Source organism: Sinocyclocheilus anshuiensis, unplaced genomic scaffold, assembly GCF_001515605.1.
Source record: "Sinocyclocheilus anshuiensis isolate Anshui unplaced genomic scaffold, SAMN03320099.WGS_v1.1 scaffold607, whole genome shotgun sequence".
Taxonomy (NCBI): Eukaryota; Metazoa; Chordata; class Actinopteri; order Cypriniformes; family Cyprinidae; genus Sinocyclocheilus; species Sinocyclocheilus anshuiensis.
In genome coordinates this window covers 423629-446734 of record NW_015552591.1, presented here as the reverse complement: position 1 = coordinate 446734, position 23106 = coordinate 423629, and the positions used below count along the sequence as shown (strand labels likewise).

Genomic DNA, 23106 nt, shown 5'->3' with positions numbered 1-23106 from the left:
AATTTTTCCTTTCTCTTTGGAGTGTTACAAGCTCTTGGTGCATAAAGAAGATCTGTAAAGTTGCAAAGACTAAAGTCTCAAATCCAAAGAGATATTCTTTATAAAAGTGAACGCTCAGCCACGCCTTCCTAAAACGTCTCGTTCAAACACGCCCCCACATATCTACATCACTGTGTGGGAAGATTTGCATAACACCGCCCAAATGTATACGCAAAGAAAGAAGGCGTAACTTTTATTCTCGCTGTAGTATTTTTGCCACTGCCGCCATGTCATGTAGACGCTGTGTGATTCGTTGCGAAAGCCAAACTACTTTGTTTGGCCTTCCAAAAGAGGACACGACTAGAAATCAGTGGTTACGTTTTATTTACAACACTGTTCCAGAACAGCACAACCCAAATATTCGAGTGTGTGCAGCATATTTTACGGAGGAAAGTTTCCTGAACCTGGTAAGGGGCGTAACATTTCTGTCACACGCTTGAGGTATTCGGCCAATCACAACGCACTAGATAGCTGGCCAATCAGAGCACACCTCGTTTTTCAGACCAATGAGCTTTGTAAAAATCGATGTGTTTCAGAAAGGCGGGGCATAGAGGAGAAACAATAATGTACAGTATGTGGAAAATAATGTGTTTTTTGAACCTTAAACCACATAAACATTGCATTACACCAAAAACTTTTTTTAGCAACTTAATATGACCTCTTTAAGTACGATTTTCTTTTTTCTAACTTCGGCTCTCTTTCATTTGTTCTTCCTTCTGTTCTGTCTTTTGTTTTTGTTTTTCCTTCCTTCCGCTTAAACCACATAAACATTGCATTACACCAAAAACTTTTTTTAGCAACTTAATATGACCTCTTTAAGTACGATTTTCTTTTTTCTAACTTCGGCCATTTGTCATTTGTTCTTCCTTCTGTTCTGTCTTTTTTTTTTGTTTTTCCTTCCTTCCGTTTTTTTTTTTTTTTTTTTGCTTGTTCTTGCATTCTCTTTCGTTAGTTTTTTTTCTTTTGTACTCTTGCATTTGTTTTTTCATTCATTTGATCTCTTTTGTTTTTGTTATTTTGTTTTTCTTCATACATTCATTGTCACATTCTGTTTTTTTGTTGTCTTTTGTTAATTGTCGTTTGTTTGTCATTTGTTTTTGTTTTTTTTATTTGTGTTGTATATTTATTCATTTGTCTTCTCCTTTGCTCTGTTTGTCTTTTTTAGCTCTCTTTCATTTGTCCCATATTTTGTTCTTTTAGCAATGTTCTTTGTATTTCTTTCATTCTTTTACTTTTTACTAGTTCATTCTATTCTATTTTATTTTTTCTTTCTTCCTCTTATGCTGTCTCTCTGCTTTTAGGTGTAAATAGCCCCAATTAATATGGATGAGTTGCCATGGCAATAGATTAATATAATGAATTTGTGTATGTGAGGGGGAATATTCATCAACACATTAGTGTGTTAACACACCTTTAGCCTCACAGCACACCAAACAGCAGGCATCTAATTCCATTCCCCCTGTTGCTGAACCAATATTGGTACAGATAGTGTCTTGCAAATATATAGTTTTCCTTATCTGCTCCTATTCCATCTATATGGTTGTTTTCTCTCTGTTCAAGCTCTCCGTCTCCGGGGAGAATTGGCTGCATTTCCGGCATGTATATGATTATGGGAGTGGAAATTAGGTCAGATGCATTTTTGTATGAAAGCTATACTCAGCCACAGCTGGCTGAAGACATCCAATAGCCCCCCAAAAAAAGCAATTTCACTCGTGAACACACATACACACACAAGCACACACGCAGACACAATCGGGAGCCAATTGAATGAGCTTCATCGCAATGTGGCCGTATGTGTGTGTGTGAACTCTAATATTAGCTGAAATTGGTTCTTAGCTCCTTATCTCAATTGCTGTTGTCAGTGCCTTGCCTCTTGCACAAGCCCCCCCACACACATGCTTTGCTCTTGCAGCCGCACCCCTTCAAATATGTACAGAGCGTTGCCACAAAGGAGCTGCTTGCTCACACTGAACCAGAGGAAATAAACATGCCACATGCATATTGTGTAGCCTTCGACTTTACAGTGTTTTTCTTTCATTAATTATGAGATATTTGTTTTCCTAATGATTTTTTTTTGTGTGTCGATATGAACCAGCCTTGTTCTTGCTGTAAGCCAAGATAGTACTACAGTGCCAAGGCTATCTTGCATTCGAAATATAATTAGAAATTTCATTTTCTCTATAGCTTCAGTCCAAATTTAGCTTCTGGGAATCAATGTATAAGCAGACTTAATAGCAGGCTTGTGGAAAATATACAGGACTGTGGAAAATATGAGTCTTTATTTGTTCATATGGCTTATATATTCCAAGTCTTTTGAGGTCATATAATGGCTTGTGTGAGAAACGGCTTGTCGACACCCATTAGCATTAGCAAATGAGCTGTGCTATTCTGTTGAAGGAAAATAGGGAAACCCTGCATTAAATGTAACTGACCTGACTGACATTTTGTTGCATTTGATGGAACTGTGGATCGTGTGGAGTGGAAAATTGCACCTGTTTAAGATATTGTCTGGTCGTGTTTTAGCTCTAATAAAACATTGAATGTCTCTGAGGCCTGGTTTCACCAAAAAATCCTTGAGAGGATCAGAAACATCAGACTGAAGATGTGATGAATAAATGATAGCGTAGTGGACTGCAGCTTACCACAAAACTGACATTACTTTGAACTTTAGCAGAAAAGACAAACTGCAATCTGTGACATTTAGAAGTCAAATGAAGTCCAGATCAGAGCTTCTTTACTTTTAGTCTATTTCTGTTGGCTTTGAGGCCATATATGTGATCAAAAGGTTGAGTAAATTAACAGATATGCTACTGATTGGCTGTCACAGTTATTAGCTGCATTGCAGGTTGCATATGGATTATTATGGTCAAATGTATATCCTGACGCTCTATTTGTTTGTCTCCATATGCAGCTGCCGGCAGACTTCAGCAGATTACACCTGGCAGACGGGATTCACCCCCAGGTGACACACGTTTCCTCCAGCCACTCAGGATGTAGCATCACCAGTGATTCTGGGAGCAGCAGCCTGTCGGACATTTACCAGGTAACAACACCTAGCCATCGGGTAACGTAGGTTTAGCAGCTTTGTGGCAGTGCCATCACAATGTGACACATACTTTATGATCTGAACTGACAGCAGTCAACAGTTTTTACTGTCTTATGCTGCGATGACTAATGCAGCTAGGAATAATAAAGTAATAGTTTACTCAAAAAGCAACTTCATTTCTTGGCTCACATGTTGTTCTGTGTAACCCAAAAGGAGAAGTTTTGAACAGTCTCACTGCTCAGTAATTAGTTCATGGTAACCATGTCAGTTAAGCTTCAATCTACCCAAAACACACACACACACACACACACACACACATACCGATCAAAAGACTGGGGTCAGTCATTTTTTTGAAAGAAGTCTCATATTTTTACGAAGGCTGCACTTATTTGATCTAAAATGCAGTAGAAACAGTAATATTTTTAAATAAAATTAAACATTTAATAATAATTTAAAATGATTGCTATTAAAATGTTCTCATATATTAAAATGTAATTTATTCCTGTGATGGCAAAGCTGAATTTTCAGCAGTCATTACTCCAGTCTTCAGTGTCACATGATCCTTTAGAAATCATTCTAATTTGCTGATTTGGTGCTCAAGAAACATTTCTTATTATTGTCAATGTTAAAAACAATGTTGTGATTTTCAGGATTCTTTGAATAGAAGGTTCAATAGCATTTATTTGAAATAAAATAATTATAAATGTCTTTACTGTCACTTTTGATTAATGTGTCCTTGTTGAATATAAGTATACATTTATTTCAAACAAATATACATATATATGGAACAACACCTAATTTAGATTTTTTGGGGTGAGCCATTTCTTTAATGTGCATGCAAATTTCATCCCTCTTTATTAATTTCTTTCATTTACATTGTAATCATTTGGCAGATGCTTTTATCCAAATCTTCATACAGTGCATTGAAGATACATATTTTATCAGTATACATGCTCCCTGGTAATCAAACCCAAGACTTCTGTCACTAAAGATTTGTCACTATAACTAAACCTGAGCCAATGACCTGTGAAAATGAGCCAATGAGATTAAAGCAGAAGGACCCCCCCATTTACCTTATATATCTGTGCCCGTCTACAAAATGTATATGTTTGCCTCTATTAATATTATTAATAGTGTTTGGCTTGGTATTTGCCTGGCTGTTTCATTGATTTCCTTGTCTGATGTGTTTGCGGATTAAAGACGTTTTGTGGCAGGCCGTGTGCAAAAGTGTATGGGACATAATTCAGTTTATGCAGTGTCCGTGATCCTGGCCTGATGGCCATCTGTTAAAGGCTCATTAACAGCTGGACGGTGTCCTTCTGAAAAGAGGTTTTGATCTCCCTGCTTTACACCTCGCTTTACTACAATTCTCCTCACTTTTCCTTGCGATCCACGTCTCATAAAATGTAAAACAACAGCAGGCTGAGTGGAATGTTGTTAATATTAAATGGATGGTTTCAAATCTAAATTCTGATTGCGTGTGTTTGAAGCTGTTGAAGCTGCACAATATTTTATTAATGTGTCTGCCTACAGTTAAAGGGTTAGTTCACCCAAAAATGAAAATTATGTTATTAATTACTCACCCTCGTGTTGTTCGAAACCCGCAAGACTTTCGTTCATCTTCGGAACACATAAAATAACGACTTTATTCCACATTTTCGTCACTTGTGGAATAAAGTTGTTATTTTTGTTTTCTTTGCGCAAAAAAGTATTCTCGTAGCTTCGTAACTTTACAGTTGAACCACTGATTTCACACAGACTACTTTGTCGATCATCTTGGTACTTTTCTGGACCTTGAACGTGGTAGTTACCTTACACGAGGGTGAGTAATTAATGACAGAATTTTCATTTTTGGGTGAACTATTTAAGCTAATTAACTGCTGTATGTAATTATATTACATATAATTGTTCATTAATTGTTGTTGTTAACACAGTTTATAATTTATTGAACATTAGTGTCTTTTATCATATTGCCAATTTATAAAACCAATAATGCACAAAAGGTGGTGCATCATGTCTAAGAACAGCCCATACCCATGGCCAAATTACTGCAATGCACAGGCTCTTGTGACTTGTTGCTTTATTTGAAATCAGAATTGGTGGCAGTTAATGTTTGTTGTGGTTTTGGAATGCCAAGGGAAAGAAAATGTAGACGTTTAAATTAGCTAAATTGCTATATCATAAATAAATAAAATAAATAAATAAATAAAATTGTACTGACTCGAAACCTTTGAATAGTGCATGTCAAGATAATCGCTATCTCATATATATACAGTATATATATATAATTTTGTATTTTTTTTTTTTTTACATTTAACACTTAACATACAGTACATTTAACATTTCACTGAAATTAAAGTGATTTTGATTAAATCACAAAAATGCAAAACAGAAGCATTTACTAGTACTAGTGGTCTCACTTTTGAACCCCACTGTAATGTTGGTATCCTACAGTACCTCAGGCCTCTTTTGTTAAGAGTAATGGCCCATATCCTCAATGCAGCTGTCAAAGCGGTCACTTTTTTTCTTTTTCTGTTTTTTTTGTTTATTTTTTACATTTGAATAAATAATGATGCAGCTTCTTCAGGGAGGCTTGAAAGCATTGATCCAAGAATAGTCCTGCTAAAAAATTAATGTTCCCTTCACGATCATCTTAGCTGCCCAAACAGTGCTATAGATTGCACCAGACATGGCAGTTTGAAAGATAAATCAGTCCCTTTATCAACTACAATGTATTAACAGCCCCTATGTTTGTCTTCACTGATTAGCTCTTAAATGGTTTATATAAGGGAGGCCAGCTCGACTCCTGCTTTGCCTGCATCATTGGTGGTGTTTGATTCTTGTTGAAGTACAGCAATGAAACTTTTTGAACAATCCCAAAGTGGTGTAGTTGGTTTATCAATATGTGACTTGAGTGTGATATGTTTGGTTTCTTCAAGCTTATCTGCCAGAGACATAATGATCTGAAGCGAGTCATCAATATAACGGTGTCTGGATGAAAATGTAATGTAATGTAAATCCCAAAAGGTTCAGCTAATGGGTGACTGCTTAGTGTATTGATTTTAAGATCTTAAAACCGCATTAATCAACAGTCATTGATACCTTTCCTCAACAAGATTGCTGTTATTTAAGCACATAGATTTCAGTCGTCATGCACCAGTGACTTACTGCTTTGGGAATGCATATTTAATTCATAGCTGAGAGCAGGGAATACTGGGATTTCCTGCAGTTTAATGGATGCAGCATTTGAGATTGTCTGTCATTGTAGTTGGTAAATGCTGCTCATAGATCTGTGTTTGTTTTAACTTCAATCTGATCTCCGGGACAAATGTGTGCCACAGAGTTATCGAGCATCTGAGAGCTCATGGAGGTTTTCAGCAGGATTGAGGGCCTTCAAGGAACAGTTCATCCAAAATAAGAATCTGTCTTCATTTACTGGTCGTTCCAAAGCAGTATGCCTTTCTTACATTGAACACAATTACACAATTTCGTGCAATTGCATTGAGCTGCCATGCTTCAAAAATGACTGCAAAAGAACCATAAAAATGTTTCATATGACTTTTGTGCAAGTCTCTGAAGGCATAAAACCTTTTTTTTGTCATGTTTTGAGGAACAACTTAAAATTTAAGTTATTTTCTTGAATTTAAGTTGATAATCACCTTTAGAGAGCTGTTAACTGTTGACCAGATCATTGTGTCATTGAATTCAACTTGAGAACCAGATCAGTCCAATTATTGAATTATTTAGACTAGTTTTGTGAATCGAATCATAAAGAGATCTGTTTGAGAAAAATAATTTGTTCAAGAATTAGACTTTGTCACTCTTCTTATGAAAAGATGTCAAGAGTTTTAGTGAATAACAGTTTTGTGTTAAAAACCAAAAAGGGAAATTCAAAAATGAGCGCGTTTACATGCACGTTCTTAAGCTGATTATGCTTAATAAGCTGAAAACGCACTTGGTCATTTAAACGTGGTAACCCGTTTTCTTTTATCGGAGTAAGGTCATAAACGGCGTACGCATAAACCGGTCGCAACAGGTAGTTTTTTGCCTCTTACTCCCGATTTCGCACGGCATGTAAATGCAATAACCCGCTTTCTGTCGGCTTATTGAAGTGCGCATGTGTGATACGTGACAGGAACGCATCGTTAGTGCAGATTTAAGCGCATCTAGACCGAGCAAACGTCTTGCAGTAAAGAAAGAAGGAGATATATCACAAAAGCAGACTTTTTCATGACTCAGAAAATGATAAAAATGTGTTCTCATCTCGTGCAGCAGAAGTGGTTCAGTCACAATGCTGCGTTTATAACTGCATGAGAGGATAATATATGAGCTGTAAGTTTCCCGACATGTTGCAAGCTTAATTTAACATCACAACTGACAAATGTATGGAATACTCCGAGTCAGATACGCAAATGATTATATTTTTACGTCACTACAGGGAAATAACCTGATTTATTAATTAAGTCATGTAAACGCAGCTTACTTGCGTTGTCAGGTTACTGATGTGCATGTAAACGGGGAAAACTGGTTATTTTAATAAGCTGATATTTGTGAGTTATCAGCTTGCATGTAAACGTGCTCAATGAAACTTTTTGATACTATTATGATTTTTCTATGCTGCTTTTTTTATTAAAAATCCAAAAAGCTTCAGTCCCCATTCACTGTACTTGCAATGAATATACTCTCCATCATTTCTCCTTTTGTGTTCTGGGAAAAAAAGAAAGTCATACTGGTTTGGAATGACATGAGGGTGAGTAAATCATGACAGAATTGTTATTTTTAGGTGATCTATTCCCACAAGTAATTTAGACCTCTTTAAGAGGGATGCTTATGTGATAGATAACTCTCGTTTTTATATTAGTGCATTTTGCCAGCTGCCACCACCATCCTCCCCCACTCCCCTGTCCCCACCCTACCAAAAAGAGCCCAGCTTCACATCTCCCCGCCCTATGCACCCTCTGAGTGGCTGCTTTCAGCACTGTCTGAATATTTGATGAGTAATACAGGTCATTTAAGTCAAAATGACATGCGTTTGTGTGAGCCCATCGAGGGGCTTAAAAAATTAAAAGTGGCTGGAAGCCAGAGCTCTAAAGATGAGGCTGGGACCCGGCTTCTGCAAGCAATTGGTCAAGGCGACACTGTGGGCAGTTTCAGGGAGGAACAGAGTATCGCTGGGGCTCCTCGGCCAGGTGAGAGCGAATCAGGGTTGGTTGCGACAGGAGATTGTGGTTTACACAACGGGATGGGTCTTTCTTTTGTTTATTTTAGTCAGGTTGGGCCATGCCGCAGTGCTGGGTGGGTGTTGGGTTGTATTTTCTCAAAAATGGAGTTCAAACATCTAAATTTGTATTTTAATACCCAGAATATGTTTTTTTTTTTTTTGTTGTTGTTGTTACCTGTGCTTGTTTGGTTGGTTTGTTTTGTTGCTTGCTTTGAATTGTTGTTATGCAGTAGTACATGCAGTCATGTTTCATTCCAGTTTTTTATAGCCTTGAATCCTAGTCTTGATCATTTTGTCTTTTTTGGGTCTGTGCTTAAACTTTGCTTCTGAAATATGTTAGATGTTAGGTCTGTGATCAGCTCCGGGATTCAGGATATTAATTTAGAAGAAACACCACAGTGATGTAAAATCTAAGCAAAAAAATGTCCAAAATACCTTACTATGATTGACTGACAAAGGTTTTTGACACGCAGGCCACAGAGAGTGAGCCCGGCGACATGGACCTCAGTGGCCTGCCTGAGACAGCCGTTGACTCCGAGGAGGATGACGATGAAGAAGACATCGAACGTGCCTCTGATCCACTCATGAGTCGAGATATAGTCCGAGACTGCCTGGAGAAAGACCCCATGGACCGAACGGATGATGACATAGGTGAGTCATTTGCTTAAACCATCATGCTAGAATGTGATTCAAACACCAGAATTTGCTCGAGGAAGGAAGATGGGATTCGCGGAAGCAATGAAATAATTTGCCAGGAAAAGAAGGCAACAAAAGGTCGGGGAGACTACAAAAGGAAAGAGTGAGGGGGAGACGTGGTTTTTTTTTCTAGGTCACCCTCTCAGCCGCGCCTCACGGAGAGCATTAAAATTTGATTGGCTTAGCCGCATCCACAGCTATGCTTCAGTGGTGCCATGCCAAGCACAGGTCATCGAGTACCCAGACAGGCCACGGGCAGGGAACAAAATCCAAAATCTCTTGCCTCCACTCTCCTCGATCTTAACTGAACCACTCCAGCCTTTGGGCAGCCCTGTCACACTAGCTAAAGCCAAATACATGATTCGGTTGGCCTGTCGAGCATGGAAAGAAAAACTATTAACTTGTTAAAGAAAAACTATTATCTTGATGACCAGTTATAGTAATTCATATTGATTGTAAAATAATGATTACTTTGCAATAAATGGACACAAGATGTTAAATATACCATGTTCTATGCAACGGAATGGCATGCACACTTGTAGGCTAAGCTGTCAAAAAGAGACAAATATGGAAATGGGATTTTCTATATGAGCACTTTTGGCCCTGTGCGTTATAATAAAAAAATGGTGTGAAAACACACTTTTCACACTCTCACTATAGTTTATTTAATTTGTCTGCTGCCGCTGTCCAACAGTATATATACATATAGCACAGTAGAATTTTTCTGTCAGTATTTTTGTTCAGTATTTCTGTCACAGTGTCATTTCTGCCACATCCCAAATGATGTATTGTATTTAATAACATCCTGTGGTGAAAATGGCTTTGTAAGGTTAATATCCCAGCATTCTAAATACTAACTTTATTTTTATTTTAAAGTTTTCTTTCCACATCGCATGTCTTGAATTTTATCTAAATGACAACAACTGAGGGACAGCTGTAATTGGCTAAAAAGTGCTAAAGTGAGAAAAGAAAAAAAATCACAAACAATATTAAAGTGGTTTATTTTGCTCATTTAACTTTTTTGTAATTTAACTTGGTTTATCACGGTTTGTAAAATGCTATAATTTATTTATTTATTTTTTACATTTCAAAGTTGAAAATTTTACATCTGGCATAGTTAAATAATAAAATCTATACATAAACCACGTAAATTTGGAAGGTAGCAAAAACAAATGATAAATTGTTCTATGACAGTTTTATTTTGACTTCCATGTAACAAAAAGCATCAACATCTGTTTGTTTTAATGAAACCCCCTGGGAAGTGTCCATAATTGAAGAAACTACATTCTGTTTAGTTCTTTGTTACTGTGGAAATGGATTTTGTCATGTATAATATGTCCTGTATATTGCATAGCAAGATTAGCCGGTTCTCAGAAATAGCTTTGTATTAATAATGCATTCGATGCTTGGTTGCTGTTATTTTTATAGCCATGGAAAGAATGTTTTTCCGTTCTCCATGTGGGAAGAACAAACTGCATCTGATAGAGAGAACAAATATCAATGAAAGACTTTCAAAGACTCTCATGTATCTCACTTAGTCTTAAATGTGACTTTCACTTCTTGTTTCTCACCCTGTTTCTTCAGAGCAACTGTTGGAGTTCATGCACCAGCTACCGGCCTTTGCCAACATGACCATGTCTGTCAGGAGGGAGCTTTGTGCTGTTATGGTGTTCGCTGTGGTGGAACGGGCCGGCACAGTCGTCCTTAATGATGGCGAAGAGGTCGGTTAGACTTGCCGTGACATAAACCAGTAGCATTAGCCTTACTTGAAGCCTCAGTTTCACCTTTAACCTATATGTGTGACCTAGTACGTATAGTACATACACTGCACTTTTTCTATATCAATAGCTATTAGCCTAGCTTTTTACACAAATCCCATTTTAGTTCTTTCTTTAACCCCAATCCTCTCTCTTTTTTGAAGTTATGTCATTCACCTTTAGCCTTTAACCAGCTTTCACTAAAGTCTCATGTTGTTCTTGATTCTGTGGCTTTGCTTACACATACTGCCATCCTTCGCCCTGCCTTTCGTCACAGCCAATCAGCCATTCAGCTTCTGCACTGTTAAACCTGAATGGATGCCAGCATTCAGCATCTTGAGATTGCAAGATGCTCGCGATACAGCGGGAATCACTTATCTCCTTATCTCAGTATTGACATGCCAAAAAGAGTCATTTTCCCTCCTAATGCATCCATATAATTGAAAGCAGGACAGGGCTTGAGGCTTGCACAGCTCAATGTGATGACATGTTCACCACTATTACCAATGCTCAAAAAAAAAAAAAGCAGCAGCAAGTAATTAGGTCCAAGTTTTGCATTTCACCACGGAGGTTTATATAGCAAACTGACAGTGCTTTAAACTGTAATATAACATTAAAAATAAACCATATGTCCTCCTTTGTCTTACTGTTAACTTGTCATTGTACCTTTGTTGTAGCTGGACTCATGGTCTGTGATTCTGAACGGCTCAGTGGAGGTGACACACCCAGATGGCCGGACGGAAATCCTGTGCATGGGCAACAGCTTCGGTGTGTCCCCCACCATGGAGAAAGAGTACATGAAAGGGGTGATGAAGACCAAGGTGGATGACTGCCAGGTGAGTCAACAATCCATAATCTGCCAAAAAAAGTTAATCCTATTTTCTGCCAAAATAAATAAACATTGCATTTGATTGCATAGTTTCATTTAGTAAAGAAAATGAAGCCTATTTTTGCATTGTGCATATTTGGCTATCCAGTATTTTTTAAGGAAGAACTCTATCTATAAAAAAAAAACAAAGAAGAATGTCTTTTATCCCTGTCCAACCTATTTTAGCGGTTTATAATGACTCATTTACTGCAAAAGTGATATGGTCCTGCCCATTCATTAAACATGAGAATAATAGGGGTGATTAGTGAAAATTTAGCAATAATGAAATCTTTTCTCAGTGCACTGGTGTAATTATCATGGGGAAATCATTTGAAAACACTGCTACATCTTAAAAGTGATTTACTTTTGCCTCTCGACTTGTGTCTGCTTGCTCACTTTTGCTCTCATTTCTCTCTCTGTCAGTTTGTTTGCATAGCACAGCAAGATTACTGCTGTATCCTTAATCAAGTGGAGAAAAACATGCAGAAGGTGGAAGAGGAGGGTGAGATTGTGATGGTTAAGGAACACCGAGAGCTTGACCGCACAGGCACCAGAAAAGGACACATTGTCATCAAGGTGAGAACCCAACTACAAACGAGTTTGTGTTTGTCACACCCAGAGGTAAAGAAATGTTCAGAAATGTAGCTACAGTAAAGTGACAAGAAGGCAATTCCCAACTAGAAGATTTTCCCAACAAAACATATTATAAGGGACATTACCTGTCATGAGGTCCAATGATAGCTCACATAAGGATTTAATACTTAAACCAGTGTTTCCTGCACCTCTATTTTACGGCCCTTCAGCCAAAAGAAATTATATTTTGTTTGAGTTGTGATTTTGCAGTCTGAATTGAATCCGATGAGATGTGCCACGCAGCAAAAACTGTTAGGAAACATTGACTCACACTCTTGATTGACATGGCGTTGGCTCTGATTTACACAGATGCATTGAACATAGCCATTTATTGATTCCTAAACATAGAAATATGCTTAGCACAGTGGAGGCATATATGGACTGAATATCAAATACATTTTATGAGTCCAATGTCTTGACAGTTAGAGCGGAGGGAAATTTGCCTCACAACAATGAAACTGACCACCAGTTTTTCTGGCTGAACCCAAATCAGAGAGTCATAAGCCAAAGTTGGATTAAATAGGCGTCCTCTAAAAGAGTACATTTGGTTTTTACAGGGCACACCGGAGCGTCTTACCATGCACCTTGTAGAAGAGCACTCGGTGGTGGACCCCACCTACATCGAGGACTTCCTGCTTACCTACCGCACCTTCCTGCCAAGCCCCATGGTGGTAGGCAAGAAACTGTTGGAGTGGTTCCATGACCCCAGCCTCAGGGACAAGGTACATAGACACTCTTATGCAAGCACTTAAGTCAATCAGTGCTTGATGAGATGAATGATTATTTACGTCATATTTCATCAGGTTACACGGGTAGTCTTGCTGTGGGTAAACAATCATTTCAACGACTTTGAGGGTGACTCCGCAATGACGCATTTTCTTGAGGAGTTCGAGTACAATCTGGAGAGAGAGGTCAGTTGTGTGCAATAAAACCTTAAGATTTCTTGCTGTTCTTCAGCTTTGTGGCTGAGTCGACAGCAACATTCTCATGTAATGCCTCTCTTTGAACCAGAAAATGTGTGGGCACCTAAGACTGTTAAACATAGCATGTGCTGCCAAAGCTAAGCTGCGGGTGGTGACCCTGACCAAACCCTCGAGGGAAGCACCCTTGTCTTTCACCCTGCTGGGGGGTTCAGAGAAGGGCTTTCGCATTTTCATTGACAGCGTGGAGCCAGGCAGCAAAGCTGCAGAGGCCGGCCTTAAACGAGGAGATCAGGTAATGTCACACCAGCAGCATGCAGGATCTGAAGTAGGCTACAGAAATAGTTGTAGTTGTTAAATTGACACCGTAATAGCAACTTGCTGTGGCATTAGCAGCAGTAATAGTAGTTATGGGACTGGAAGTGGGGAACATTGTGTGAGAGCATTTGTAATTGCTGTTGTCAAGCGGTGAAAGCGGTTAGTCACAGCACTGACAGCATACTGCCCTAAATCATAAAGAAAAAGAGCAAAAACCTAATCTTATGATTTTGTTTTCATTCCATCTATCGTTCAAACGTAAAAGCACACACATCTCAGTCTGTTAACTTGTTCTGTAGTCTAAATATGTCTGCCACACGGCTTCCCTCCTTCACACAAGCGGAAAATGTGATTTCAGATGAATAGAGTGTCACACTGTTTCCTTTTGCCCTTCACTCACTGTGGTATTTGGCTCATAAAGCTGTTTAATTAGTTGCTATCTATTTGCCCTCTGAACCACAAGAGGATTGTGATTGTTCAGAATGTTAATCAGCTGATACTTGGCCGTTTTTAGATTATTGACAATAACCGTGTCTGCTTAGCCAATTAACAGAAGTGGTAGTTCCCCTTTGTATCAGTGAACGGCTTTGACAATGGATAAGCAATTTGTTGTTAAGTTTAATATGAGTTAATATTGTGTAGAATAAGTTTCCATTTAATTTATTCTGTGTTATCAGTAGCAAGGGAACTCTTATATATATATCAAGGGAACTATTATATATATAATAATCAGGGAGGACAAGAGACTTGTAAACTGCCATCTATCGTCATCATTTAAAAAAAAAATAATAATAAATACAACTTTGCCAAAATCAACAAGTGTGCATGTACAAAATAAAATAAAAGTGCTTATTTTTTTATTTATAGCAATTTTGTGAATCCACTATTTGCTGTTAAATTGTATTATGTACGTATCAGTATTCAAATCGGGCATCAGCCACCCTGCTCTCTAGATATCAGTAGATATCAGTGGTAACACTTTATAAGTATGCACTAATAAAGTACTTAAAAACTATTAGTTTATAGTTTATTTGTAGTTTATATATTGTAATCTCTACATTGTTAATATATTAATAGGCTATATAAAAATAGTGAGTTCTTCATTCATTGTCGCTGTTATTAACACAGTTATTATTGTTTAATTAGGTCGTAGTAAAGGAATTGTTAATTGGTAATTAGCAGTGAATAGTTCTTACTTTAGATTAGGTCACGGAAAATGGGAAAATGTCATTAATTAAGTGCTATAAACCAGCCTTTATTGAACATTAATTTAATTAATATTTAGTGTTCCTTAAAAAGCTTACAAATACATAACATATAAACACACACATTGGTTTTTATGTTTTATGGGGACTCTCCATAGAAGTAATGGTTTTTATACTGTACAAACTGTTTATTCTATCCCCTTACACCAACCCCACCCCTAAACCTACCCATCACAGAAAAGTATATAGTTTTCTGTGATGGGGATAGAATATACAGTTTGTGGAATTTGAAAGAACACTTAATACTAATGCAATTAATGTAAAGGATATAAAAATGTAAAAGTAAAGTTTGGTTTAAAGCATTTAATTAATGACATTTTCCAATTTTCTGTGAGCTAATCTAAAGTGAGAATTGTTTCCGGTTGATAAGCTGTTAACAAAACATTATCTTAGTCTTTGCCTATGAGCTAATTAAACAATAATAATTTGTTAATTACAGTGACAATGAATGAAGAACTCACTATTTGTATAGAGTCTATTAATGTATTAACTACAGTTTATAAACTATGAATTAACTATAAACTAATAGTTTGCAAATGATTTGTAAGTACTTTATTAGTGTATACTTATTATAAAATGTTACCATATTAGCCAATAAAAAACATATTGCTTGGCCGCTAACGTGATTATGGATCTGTATTTGTTTGTGTCAATGAATGAATGAATGCCAAAGGAGTTAATGTTGCAGTAAGGGCAAAGTCCTTTTACACTGAAAATAAGCATCACACTCGCATTCACTCAGCATACCTTACCTCACTGAGAGAATTTTATGAAGTGACATGTAATACCACAAACTGCTCACTGTGTGCTGAAAGTATATAGTACTGAAATAAAACGTTGTGCTTTATGTATATTTATCAACTGGCCCAGCTGCAATGTTGATTAAGATTTTGGATTTTCATCTTTTTTTCCCCCCAGATACTAGAGGTCAATGGGCAAAACTTTGAAAATGTGCCGTTATCCAAAGCTAACGAGATTCTCAAAAACAACACGCACCTGTCCATTACTGTGAAAACCAATCTCTTAGGTAAGCTACACTGGCTGAAATGACTACAGCTGCACAGACTGTCATTTAGATCCAACACAACACTTCATCTGAAAATTGCCAGTCAGCTCGCTTTCCTCTTGCAGTAGGGGTAAATGTAGCTGTAATTGATTTTGGAAAAGGCTATTTGTTCCTTGAAAATGTCAGATGGCATTGTTAAACTCATTTTCTCTGTGCTGTGTTCCCTGCTCTTAGTGTTTAAGGAGCTACTGGCCAGGCCTGACCAGAACCAGGAGCAAGAACAGGAGGAGGAGCCAGACAGGAAGAACGGGGCACCTCACATCCCCAAAATCGGGGACATTAAGAAAGCCAGCCGCTACTCCATCCCTGACCTGGCTGTGGATGTGGAGCAGGTCATGGGTCTTGAGAAAGCTAGTAAGAAAGCCAAGGCCAACACCGTGGGTGGCAGAAACAAGCTGAAGAAGATCTTCGACAAGACACTGACCAGTATTCTTCCACCCAAACCTTACAAGTAAGCTGAGCTTCATGCATGAAAGCTCTCTTGGTGATTTGGTCCACTTCAGTGTATAACTCTTCAGGTTTGTTCACAGTGATGTTGGCGTGGGACAATCCCAGGATGACAGTATTGTCGGGCTAAAGCAGTCAAAGCAGATCCCTCCTGCTCTTCCTGTCAGTGGAAACCTTTCATCAAGCAACCCTGACCTATTGCAGTCACACCATCGCATACTTGACTTCAACAACCAGCCTGGTAAGACACTTAATGTGGTTTAGCAAAGTAAGACATTTTACTGCATCTACATCCATGTTGGTTCTGGAACAACAGTCTAGTCAACCACTCTCATGTTAGGGTTAGGTTGTGGTTTGGTCTTAAGGGGTGAACAGCATTCTTATCATCTCTCCCATTTCCCTAGGGATAGGGTTTAGCCAGTAATCATTAAATCCAGGAATTTGTTCTACTAGGTTAGACATTCTTCTCAAGAGAGAACAGACTTTGCGTCAGTAAATAAAGATAGTAGAGATCTTTACATGTCTTGCTGTGCACTTACCTTTAGGGCATCTACAGAACCTTTCACAGAAGTTTAATCTCAGTGCATGCATATTTAATAAGATGCTCATGCTGTCCTGAATGTCCTCTTTCAGAAGCAGTCCCTATAAGTAAGTATTTGATCTTGTCGTCTTAGAGGTTTCTCAGCTACTTTCATTTTCTTAATCACAATCTTCTCTGTTCAGTTTTGACATTGATTTTGCTATCCAAAGCTATGTAGAACAAATTTTGGTGGTACTCAATCAGGTCTTAATCTGTAAACACTGCATTTGGTGGGATTCATCAAAACTCTTTAGTTAATTGCTTGTTCACTGATTTGCGTCACTTTCACACTAGAGGTTTTGTTTCAGTGTGAGATTGATTGAACTTGAAGGCTGATTTGTTTGCTTGTTGTGAAGGTGTCTTCTGAGCATACATATGCACCAAGAAAATTGTACAACTTATTAAAAAAAAAAAAGCTCCTGATGATGGATTTGTAGATTGTAGATGTGTAATCCACAAGTGGATCACTTCTTGACTGTCCAAAACTCTAGTTCAGATTCTGATTTATTCAAACATACCAAGTGTGAAAGTGACATAAGTTCAATAGTGATGTAAAATGATCATGGGTAACACATTATAAGTGGTTTTCCACCGAGATGTTGGTTAATGGACGGGTTAAGTGTGTGGGCTTAAGCCATTCCTCTGTTCTTTAGACATGTCAGACCAGGTATTGAGAGTGTTCAAGGCAGACCAGCAAAGTCGGTACATCATGATTGGGAAGGACACCACAGCAAAAGAAGTCGTAGCTCAGGCCATCCGAGAGTTTGCCTTGACCGCTGCCCCTGAAGCATATTCGTTGTGTGAGGTGTCAGTCACTCCTGAGGGTGTCATCAAGCAGCGGCGACTCCCTGAACAACTCTCCAAACTGGCCGACAGGATCCAGCTGAGTGGAAGGTGATGCCTTAGAGCCCTTGTGGCCATTTTGATCAATTTTCTGAATTATTTGGTGTCAAACCACTTAGAACATCTGGTGACCTCTCCTCTCATTGGCCTATTCTCCGTTTAACCTGTAGGTACTACCTGAAAAGCAACATGGAGACAGAGACACTGTGCTCGGATGAAGATGCCCAGGAACTACTACGGGAGAGCCAGATCAGCCTGCTGCAGCTTAGTACAGTGGAAGTGGCGACCCAGCTGTCCATGCGTGCCTTTGAGCTGTTCTGTGCCATCGAGCCCACCGAATACATTGATGACCTCTTTAAGCTCAAAACCCGTCTTACCAGGCCCCCCAGCCTCAAGCTCTTTGAGGAGGCCATCAATCGGGAGACCTTCTGGGTGGCCACAGAGGTGGTACGTGAGACCTACCAGCTCAAACGGATGAAGATCATCAAGCACTTCATTAAGATCGCACTGCATTGCCGCGAGTGCAAGAACTTCAACTCCATGTTTGCCATCATCAGGTAGAATTAGTCTTTATTTTAAGAGGCAGAAAAATTAAGGGTTAAACTGAAGACCTCTTATGTATGTTATATTTTTCCAAGTAACAATGACATTGTGTGTCTTTTCCAGTGGTCTGAACTTGGCACCAGTGTCCAGACTGAGAGGCACATGGGAGAAGTTGCCCAGTAAATATGAGAAGCTGTTTAGTGATCTTCAAGATCTATTTGATCCCTCCAGGAATATGGCGAAGTACCGGAATCTTCTAAACAGCCAGAACCTGCAGCCACCCATCATCCCACTTTTCCCTGTAATCAAGAAGGATCTCACCTTCCTGCATGAAGGTAAGATAGTTCTCACCGAAGTAGGTGATGACACAGTATACTATATAGTACCCGTGTTTATTTATTATTCAAGTACATTTTAGATAAAATGGCTTGATACCTTTCTCAAAGCTTCATTCCCAGTCCGAAATTATTAATACATAACTGTCCATGTTTATATGTCAGTAATGCATTTTCCTGGCTTTGTGTAGCACCTACACCTCTGCATAGGCTTCCTACGTTTGTTTCTAACTAGGACTCTGATCATTTCTGTTTAATCTTAAGAGTTTGTGCTATGCATTTAATGCAAGGTTTGTGTCTTAAAGGCACAGTTGCAAAAACTGTCCATTTTGAGAGTCCATTTTGAAAATATGACTGCTTTGACACAAACTTCACCATTTTAATTTGACCCTGAGGGGAAAAAAATGATTATAAAAATGTATGAAATGAGCCTTTTCTTTACTGTCCACTCTAGGAAATGACTCAAAGGTAGATGGTTTGGTGAACTTTGAGAAACTGCGGATGATTGCTAAAGAGATCAGACACGTAGGCCGAATGGCAGCTGTAAACATGGACCCTGCTCTGATGTTCAGAACCAGGTGAGTGCCTTTCTGTTCTGAGTGCTACAATGACTTCTTTGTCCTTCTTTCAGGCTGGACTCTTCACATCACTGAGTAGCTTTTAGTGCCCACTCACTGTGATGTGTACAGCTTTCACCTCACGCTTCCACATGCAGGCTTTTTCCAAAGGTTTTTTGATATGTTAAAGTGATATTTACGTACGAGTTAAGCCATTTTGTATGTTACTCTCTGTCTGCATTATTGTCAGAGAAGTTAGTGTCTCTCTTTTGGTCTCTGGTGCACCTCACCTTGGTACCCTTGGTCTGTTTCTCCTCATCTAAGTGTGTCTCCCTCTTTTTCTCTCATGGGCTTTCTCTTTCCCGCATTTCTCTCTTCATCCACCCTCTCTGCCCCACACTTCACTATTCATGGCTCTCCCTTACAGGAAGAAGAAATGGAGAAGTTTAGGGTGAGTAAGGTGAACTCTCACCTTTGGCCTCATGTGTGCCCCCTCCTTTATTTTGGGCTGGCTCCTCACCATCCATTATTTTTCTTTTTCTGGTTCATTTGAGAATGCTTCTGCTATGACGGATCCCATCCAAGCATTTGACCGCCATCACTTTTGCTACTCAGGGTCATTAAATAAACTCACCTCATTCTAAAATACATCCTAATGTTTCTGTTGTATAATTACCATAGATTTTGAATGTTTCACAAACATGACTCCACTAGTATGCATGAATTTATTTACAGTTGTTTGGTTCCTGCACATTTATTAATTTGATATCCCATGATCCATTTTTAGCAAAAGTGATTTAACTTGCCCCTTCCAGCTAAACTACTTACCATAGCCACACGCCTTCAACTAAGTTTTTGCAGTGTTGTTTTTTTTTTTTTTTGCCTTTTTGATTATTTTCTATAGTTTATAAAATGTGATTAATGATATGTGTGTGAATTCAAACACAGCCGTTTATAAGATCTTTTTTGAGTTGAAATTTGTGTTCTTCTATTCCAGCCTAACATACAAAACTGCTAATGGTTCAGAAATTACACACTTCACCTTTAAACATAAATACATTAAATAAATGGTTGACAAAAATTGTTCAAGGTTTTTGCCTATAAAAAATATATATGATCTATTCTTTTAAATGATCAAATGATCAGTTATTTTACTATACTTCTGTTGTTTTATTTAACATCCAGTTTTTATTTAACTGCCTGATTGGCTGAGATGTGAAATGCATGGAATGTTTGGATTGAAGCTGCAAGGAATGCAACTTATCGCATGTCAAAGAGAGACTGATCTGATCCTGCATCAGCATACTACCACTGTTAGAGTCAGCCTGCATCTTTAACTGTAATATGTGTGTGCATTTAGGTCACTCAGTCAGGGCAGTGCCAATGCGGCCGTCCTGGATGTAACCCAGACGGGCGGGCACAAGAAGCGGGTCAGACGGAGTTCCTTCCTCAATGCCAAGAAGCTGTACGAGGACGCACAGATGGCACGCAAGGTCAAACAATACCTGTCCAACCTCACCCTGGAGACGAATGAAGAGAGCCTGCAGACACTCTCAATTCAGTGTGAGCCTTCAGTCAACACATGTGAGTAGCGTAGCAAGTACACACACTATTACAAATAGGGGAATCCACAGGAAACAACAGTGGCATGTGATGAAAAACACCACAGACATTTACCTCACAATAAAAAAAACTGCATACCCCACAGAACAAAATATTCAATATCACTTATGCTTACAAAAGCTATATTTATTTTATCAAAAATACAGGAAAAACTACATTTGTAGAATATTATTGCAATTTCAAATAACTGTTTTTGTTGTAATTTATATTTGTGATGGCAAAGCTGAATTTTCAGCAGCCATTATTCCAGTCTTCAGTGTCACATTCATAGGGTGACCATACGGGCCATTTTTACAGGACGCGTCCTTGCCAGTATTTCTATATTGCCTAAAATATCCAGGTTTTGGCTGTTAGCACTGTGCAGATCGATCGTTGTATGACATTATTTCACGAGAGCTATAGAGAGCAGAGCAGACGGCTCCTTATGCTTTCAAATCGCTCTCGCAGTACTTTGGTGTCATTCTCAACGTTCGGTGCACAGCTTCAAGTCGAACGAACGAACAAACACGTGCGCGTATTTGCATCGCTTTGATCGTTCTCACGATTGGTCAATTATGTACAATACCTGCATGTTATTGGTCAAACTACTTTGGATGTTTTAGGCAATATAAAAATCATGGCCAGGATGTGTCCCGTATAAATGGCACATATGGCCACCCTACACATTCATTATGTACATTCATTATGTAATAACTAGAAAGTTCAAAATAACTTTTTTTTTTTTCTTTTTTTAACATGAACTTTTGTAACATTATAAATGTCTTGATTATGAATGTTACACTGTCACTTTTTATCAATTGAATGTGTTCTTGTTGAATAAAATAGTTCTTCTAAAATTCTTTTTCTCATTCTGTAAATACTTATCTAAATATTTATTATTTGTCTTATATCATTACAGTGCCGAAGAGTTCCGGGGACAGGAAGAGACCCGACACATCGCCCGTAGTTGCACGGGCCGCCAATCACCAGCGCCAGCAGCTTCAGAAAGCCAACCAGGCGCTTCAAGTGCCTGCCGTAGCCCTCTACCCATCACGCAAGAAAGTGCCAGTCAAAGACTTGCCGCCATTTGGTGAGACTCCGCATTTATGTAGCTTAAACATGATCAGCTTCTACATTGTGTATTACGGGTGCTCATAAGAATCTTATTGTGTTTGCACAGGCACAAGCTCACCACAGTCTCTGAAAAAGATACTGTCCCTTTCAGAGGAGGCAGGAGAGAGACACAGGAAACCGACAGAGGACAGTGTGTCCAACAACTCCTCACAGCTGTCATCTCCTCCCACATCCCCTCACAGCTCACCTAAGAAAGGTAATTATACACACAGGCACACAATGGCATTTTTTGCTAATTTAAATGTTGTTTTCTTCAACCTCTGGTATTTGCACACTTGATTTACTTTCCCCATTGACTTGTGGAACTGTGGAATCAGAGCCTTATGGTGGGCATGCAGTGAAATGTATTGCCAGACAGCATGTGCCCCACTGGCATTTCTCTGTTAGCTGGCACCCCTAGTGCCAACATGTTTTCATGGCTGATGTACAGTTATATGTTGAGACTGCCATCTAGTGGTAAAAAGATAACACATAGGATATGAAATATCCTGCCAAGGATGACGTGTTTTTTTTTACAAAACATCTTGGAACGCTGCTTGTCTCCGATTTCATTACTGTTAAGTTACAAATGCACTACTTTCCATCTCTCCTTTTGAATTTGCATCACATAACATTTCTGTCTCTCATCGCTCACCTGTTTTACCCTGTATTCAGCCATTGCATCTATAAGAAGCCACAGTATGAAGGGTTTTTCCTCCTTCTGTAGAAAATCACCTAAAGGTAACAGGTCCTGGATGCAGATTTAACCTGAGAGAGTTCACACAAGCATCATTATTGCTGCGTCTCGAAATGTTGTGAACTGCCTACTAAAACATCATTTATTAGAGGGACACTACCATTCAAAAGCTTGGGGTCAATAAAATTCGTAAAAAATCTGTTTAAAAAGTCTCTTATGTTCACCAAGGCTGCGTTTATCTGATCAAAAATACATTGAAAACATAATATTGTGAAATATTATTACATTAAAAATAACTGTTTTCTATTTGAATATATTTTAAGATTTAATACATTTTTTAACGTGTTACAAACAGAAAAAAAAATGACTGAACCCAAACCTTTGACCATTTGGGATGTTGGTTGCTTTCTTAGTATTGAGACACAGCCAATGAGATGTTTTGTTTTCAGTTAGATCAGGGGTGGGCAAACTTGGCCCTTCCAGGCCACTTTCCTTCAGAGTTTAGCTCCAACCCTAATCAAACACACCTGAACCAGCTAATCATTGTCTTCAAGACTACT

The 23106-nt window shown here is 38.5% G+C and overlaps 1 protein-coding gene across 1 annotated transcript in view; it reads left to right on the top strand.

Annotated features, from left to right (window-relative positions):
• Positions 1-23106, top strand: part of LOC107665530 (rap guanine nucleotide exchange factor 2-like) — a 143308-nt gene that overhangs the window by 108129 nt on the left and 12073 nt on the right. Inside the window, exons 8-28 of the mRNA XM_016456444.1 lie at positions 2951-3082; positions 8780-8957; positions 10587-10723; positions 11437-11595; positions 12051-12203; positions 12818-12982; positions 13064-13171; positions 13272-13475; positions 15682-15790; positions 16004-16280; positions 16360-16517; positions 16910-16924; positions 17510-17750; positions 17870-18256; positions 18366-18577; positions 19032-19155; positions 19562-19585; positions 20495-20718; positions 21656-21826; positions 21917-22066; positions 22525-22590. Coding sequence (XP_016311930.1) covers positions 2951-3082; positions 8780-8957; positions 10587-10723; positions 11437-11595; positions 12051-12203; positions 12818-12982; positions 13064-13171; positions 13272-13475; positions 15682-15790; positions 16004-16280; positions 16360-16517; positions 16910-16924; positions 17510-17750; positions 17870-18256; positions 18366-18577; positions 19032-19155; positions 19562-19585; positions 20495-20718; positions 21656-21826; positions 21917-22066; positions 22525-22590 — 3394 coding nt within the window. The remainder of the gene's footprint in view (positions 1-2950; positions 3083-8779; positions 8958-10586; positions 10724-11436; positions 11596-12050; positions 12204-12817; positions 12983-13063; positions 13172-13271; positions 13476-15681; positions 15791-16003; positions 16281-16359; positions 16518-16909; positions 16925-17509; positions 17751-17869; positions 18257-18365; positions 18578-19031; positions 19156-19561; positions 19586-20494; positions 20719-21655; positions 21827-21916; positions 22067-22524; positions 22591-23106) is intronic.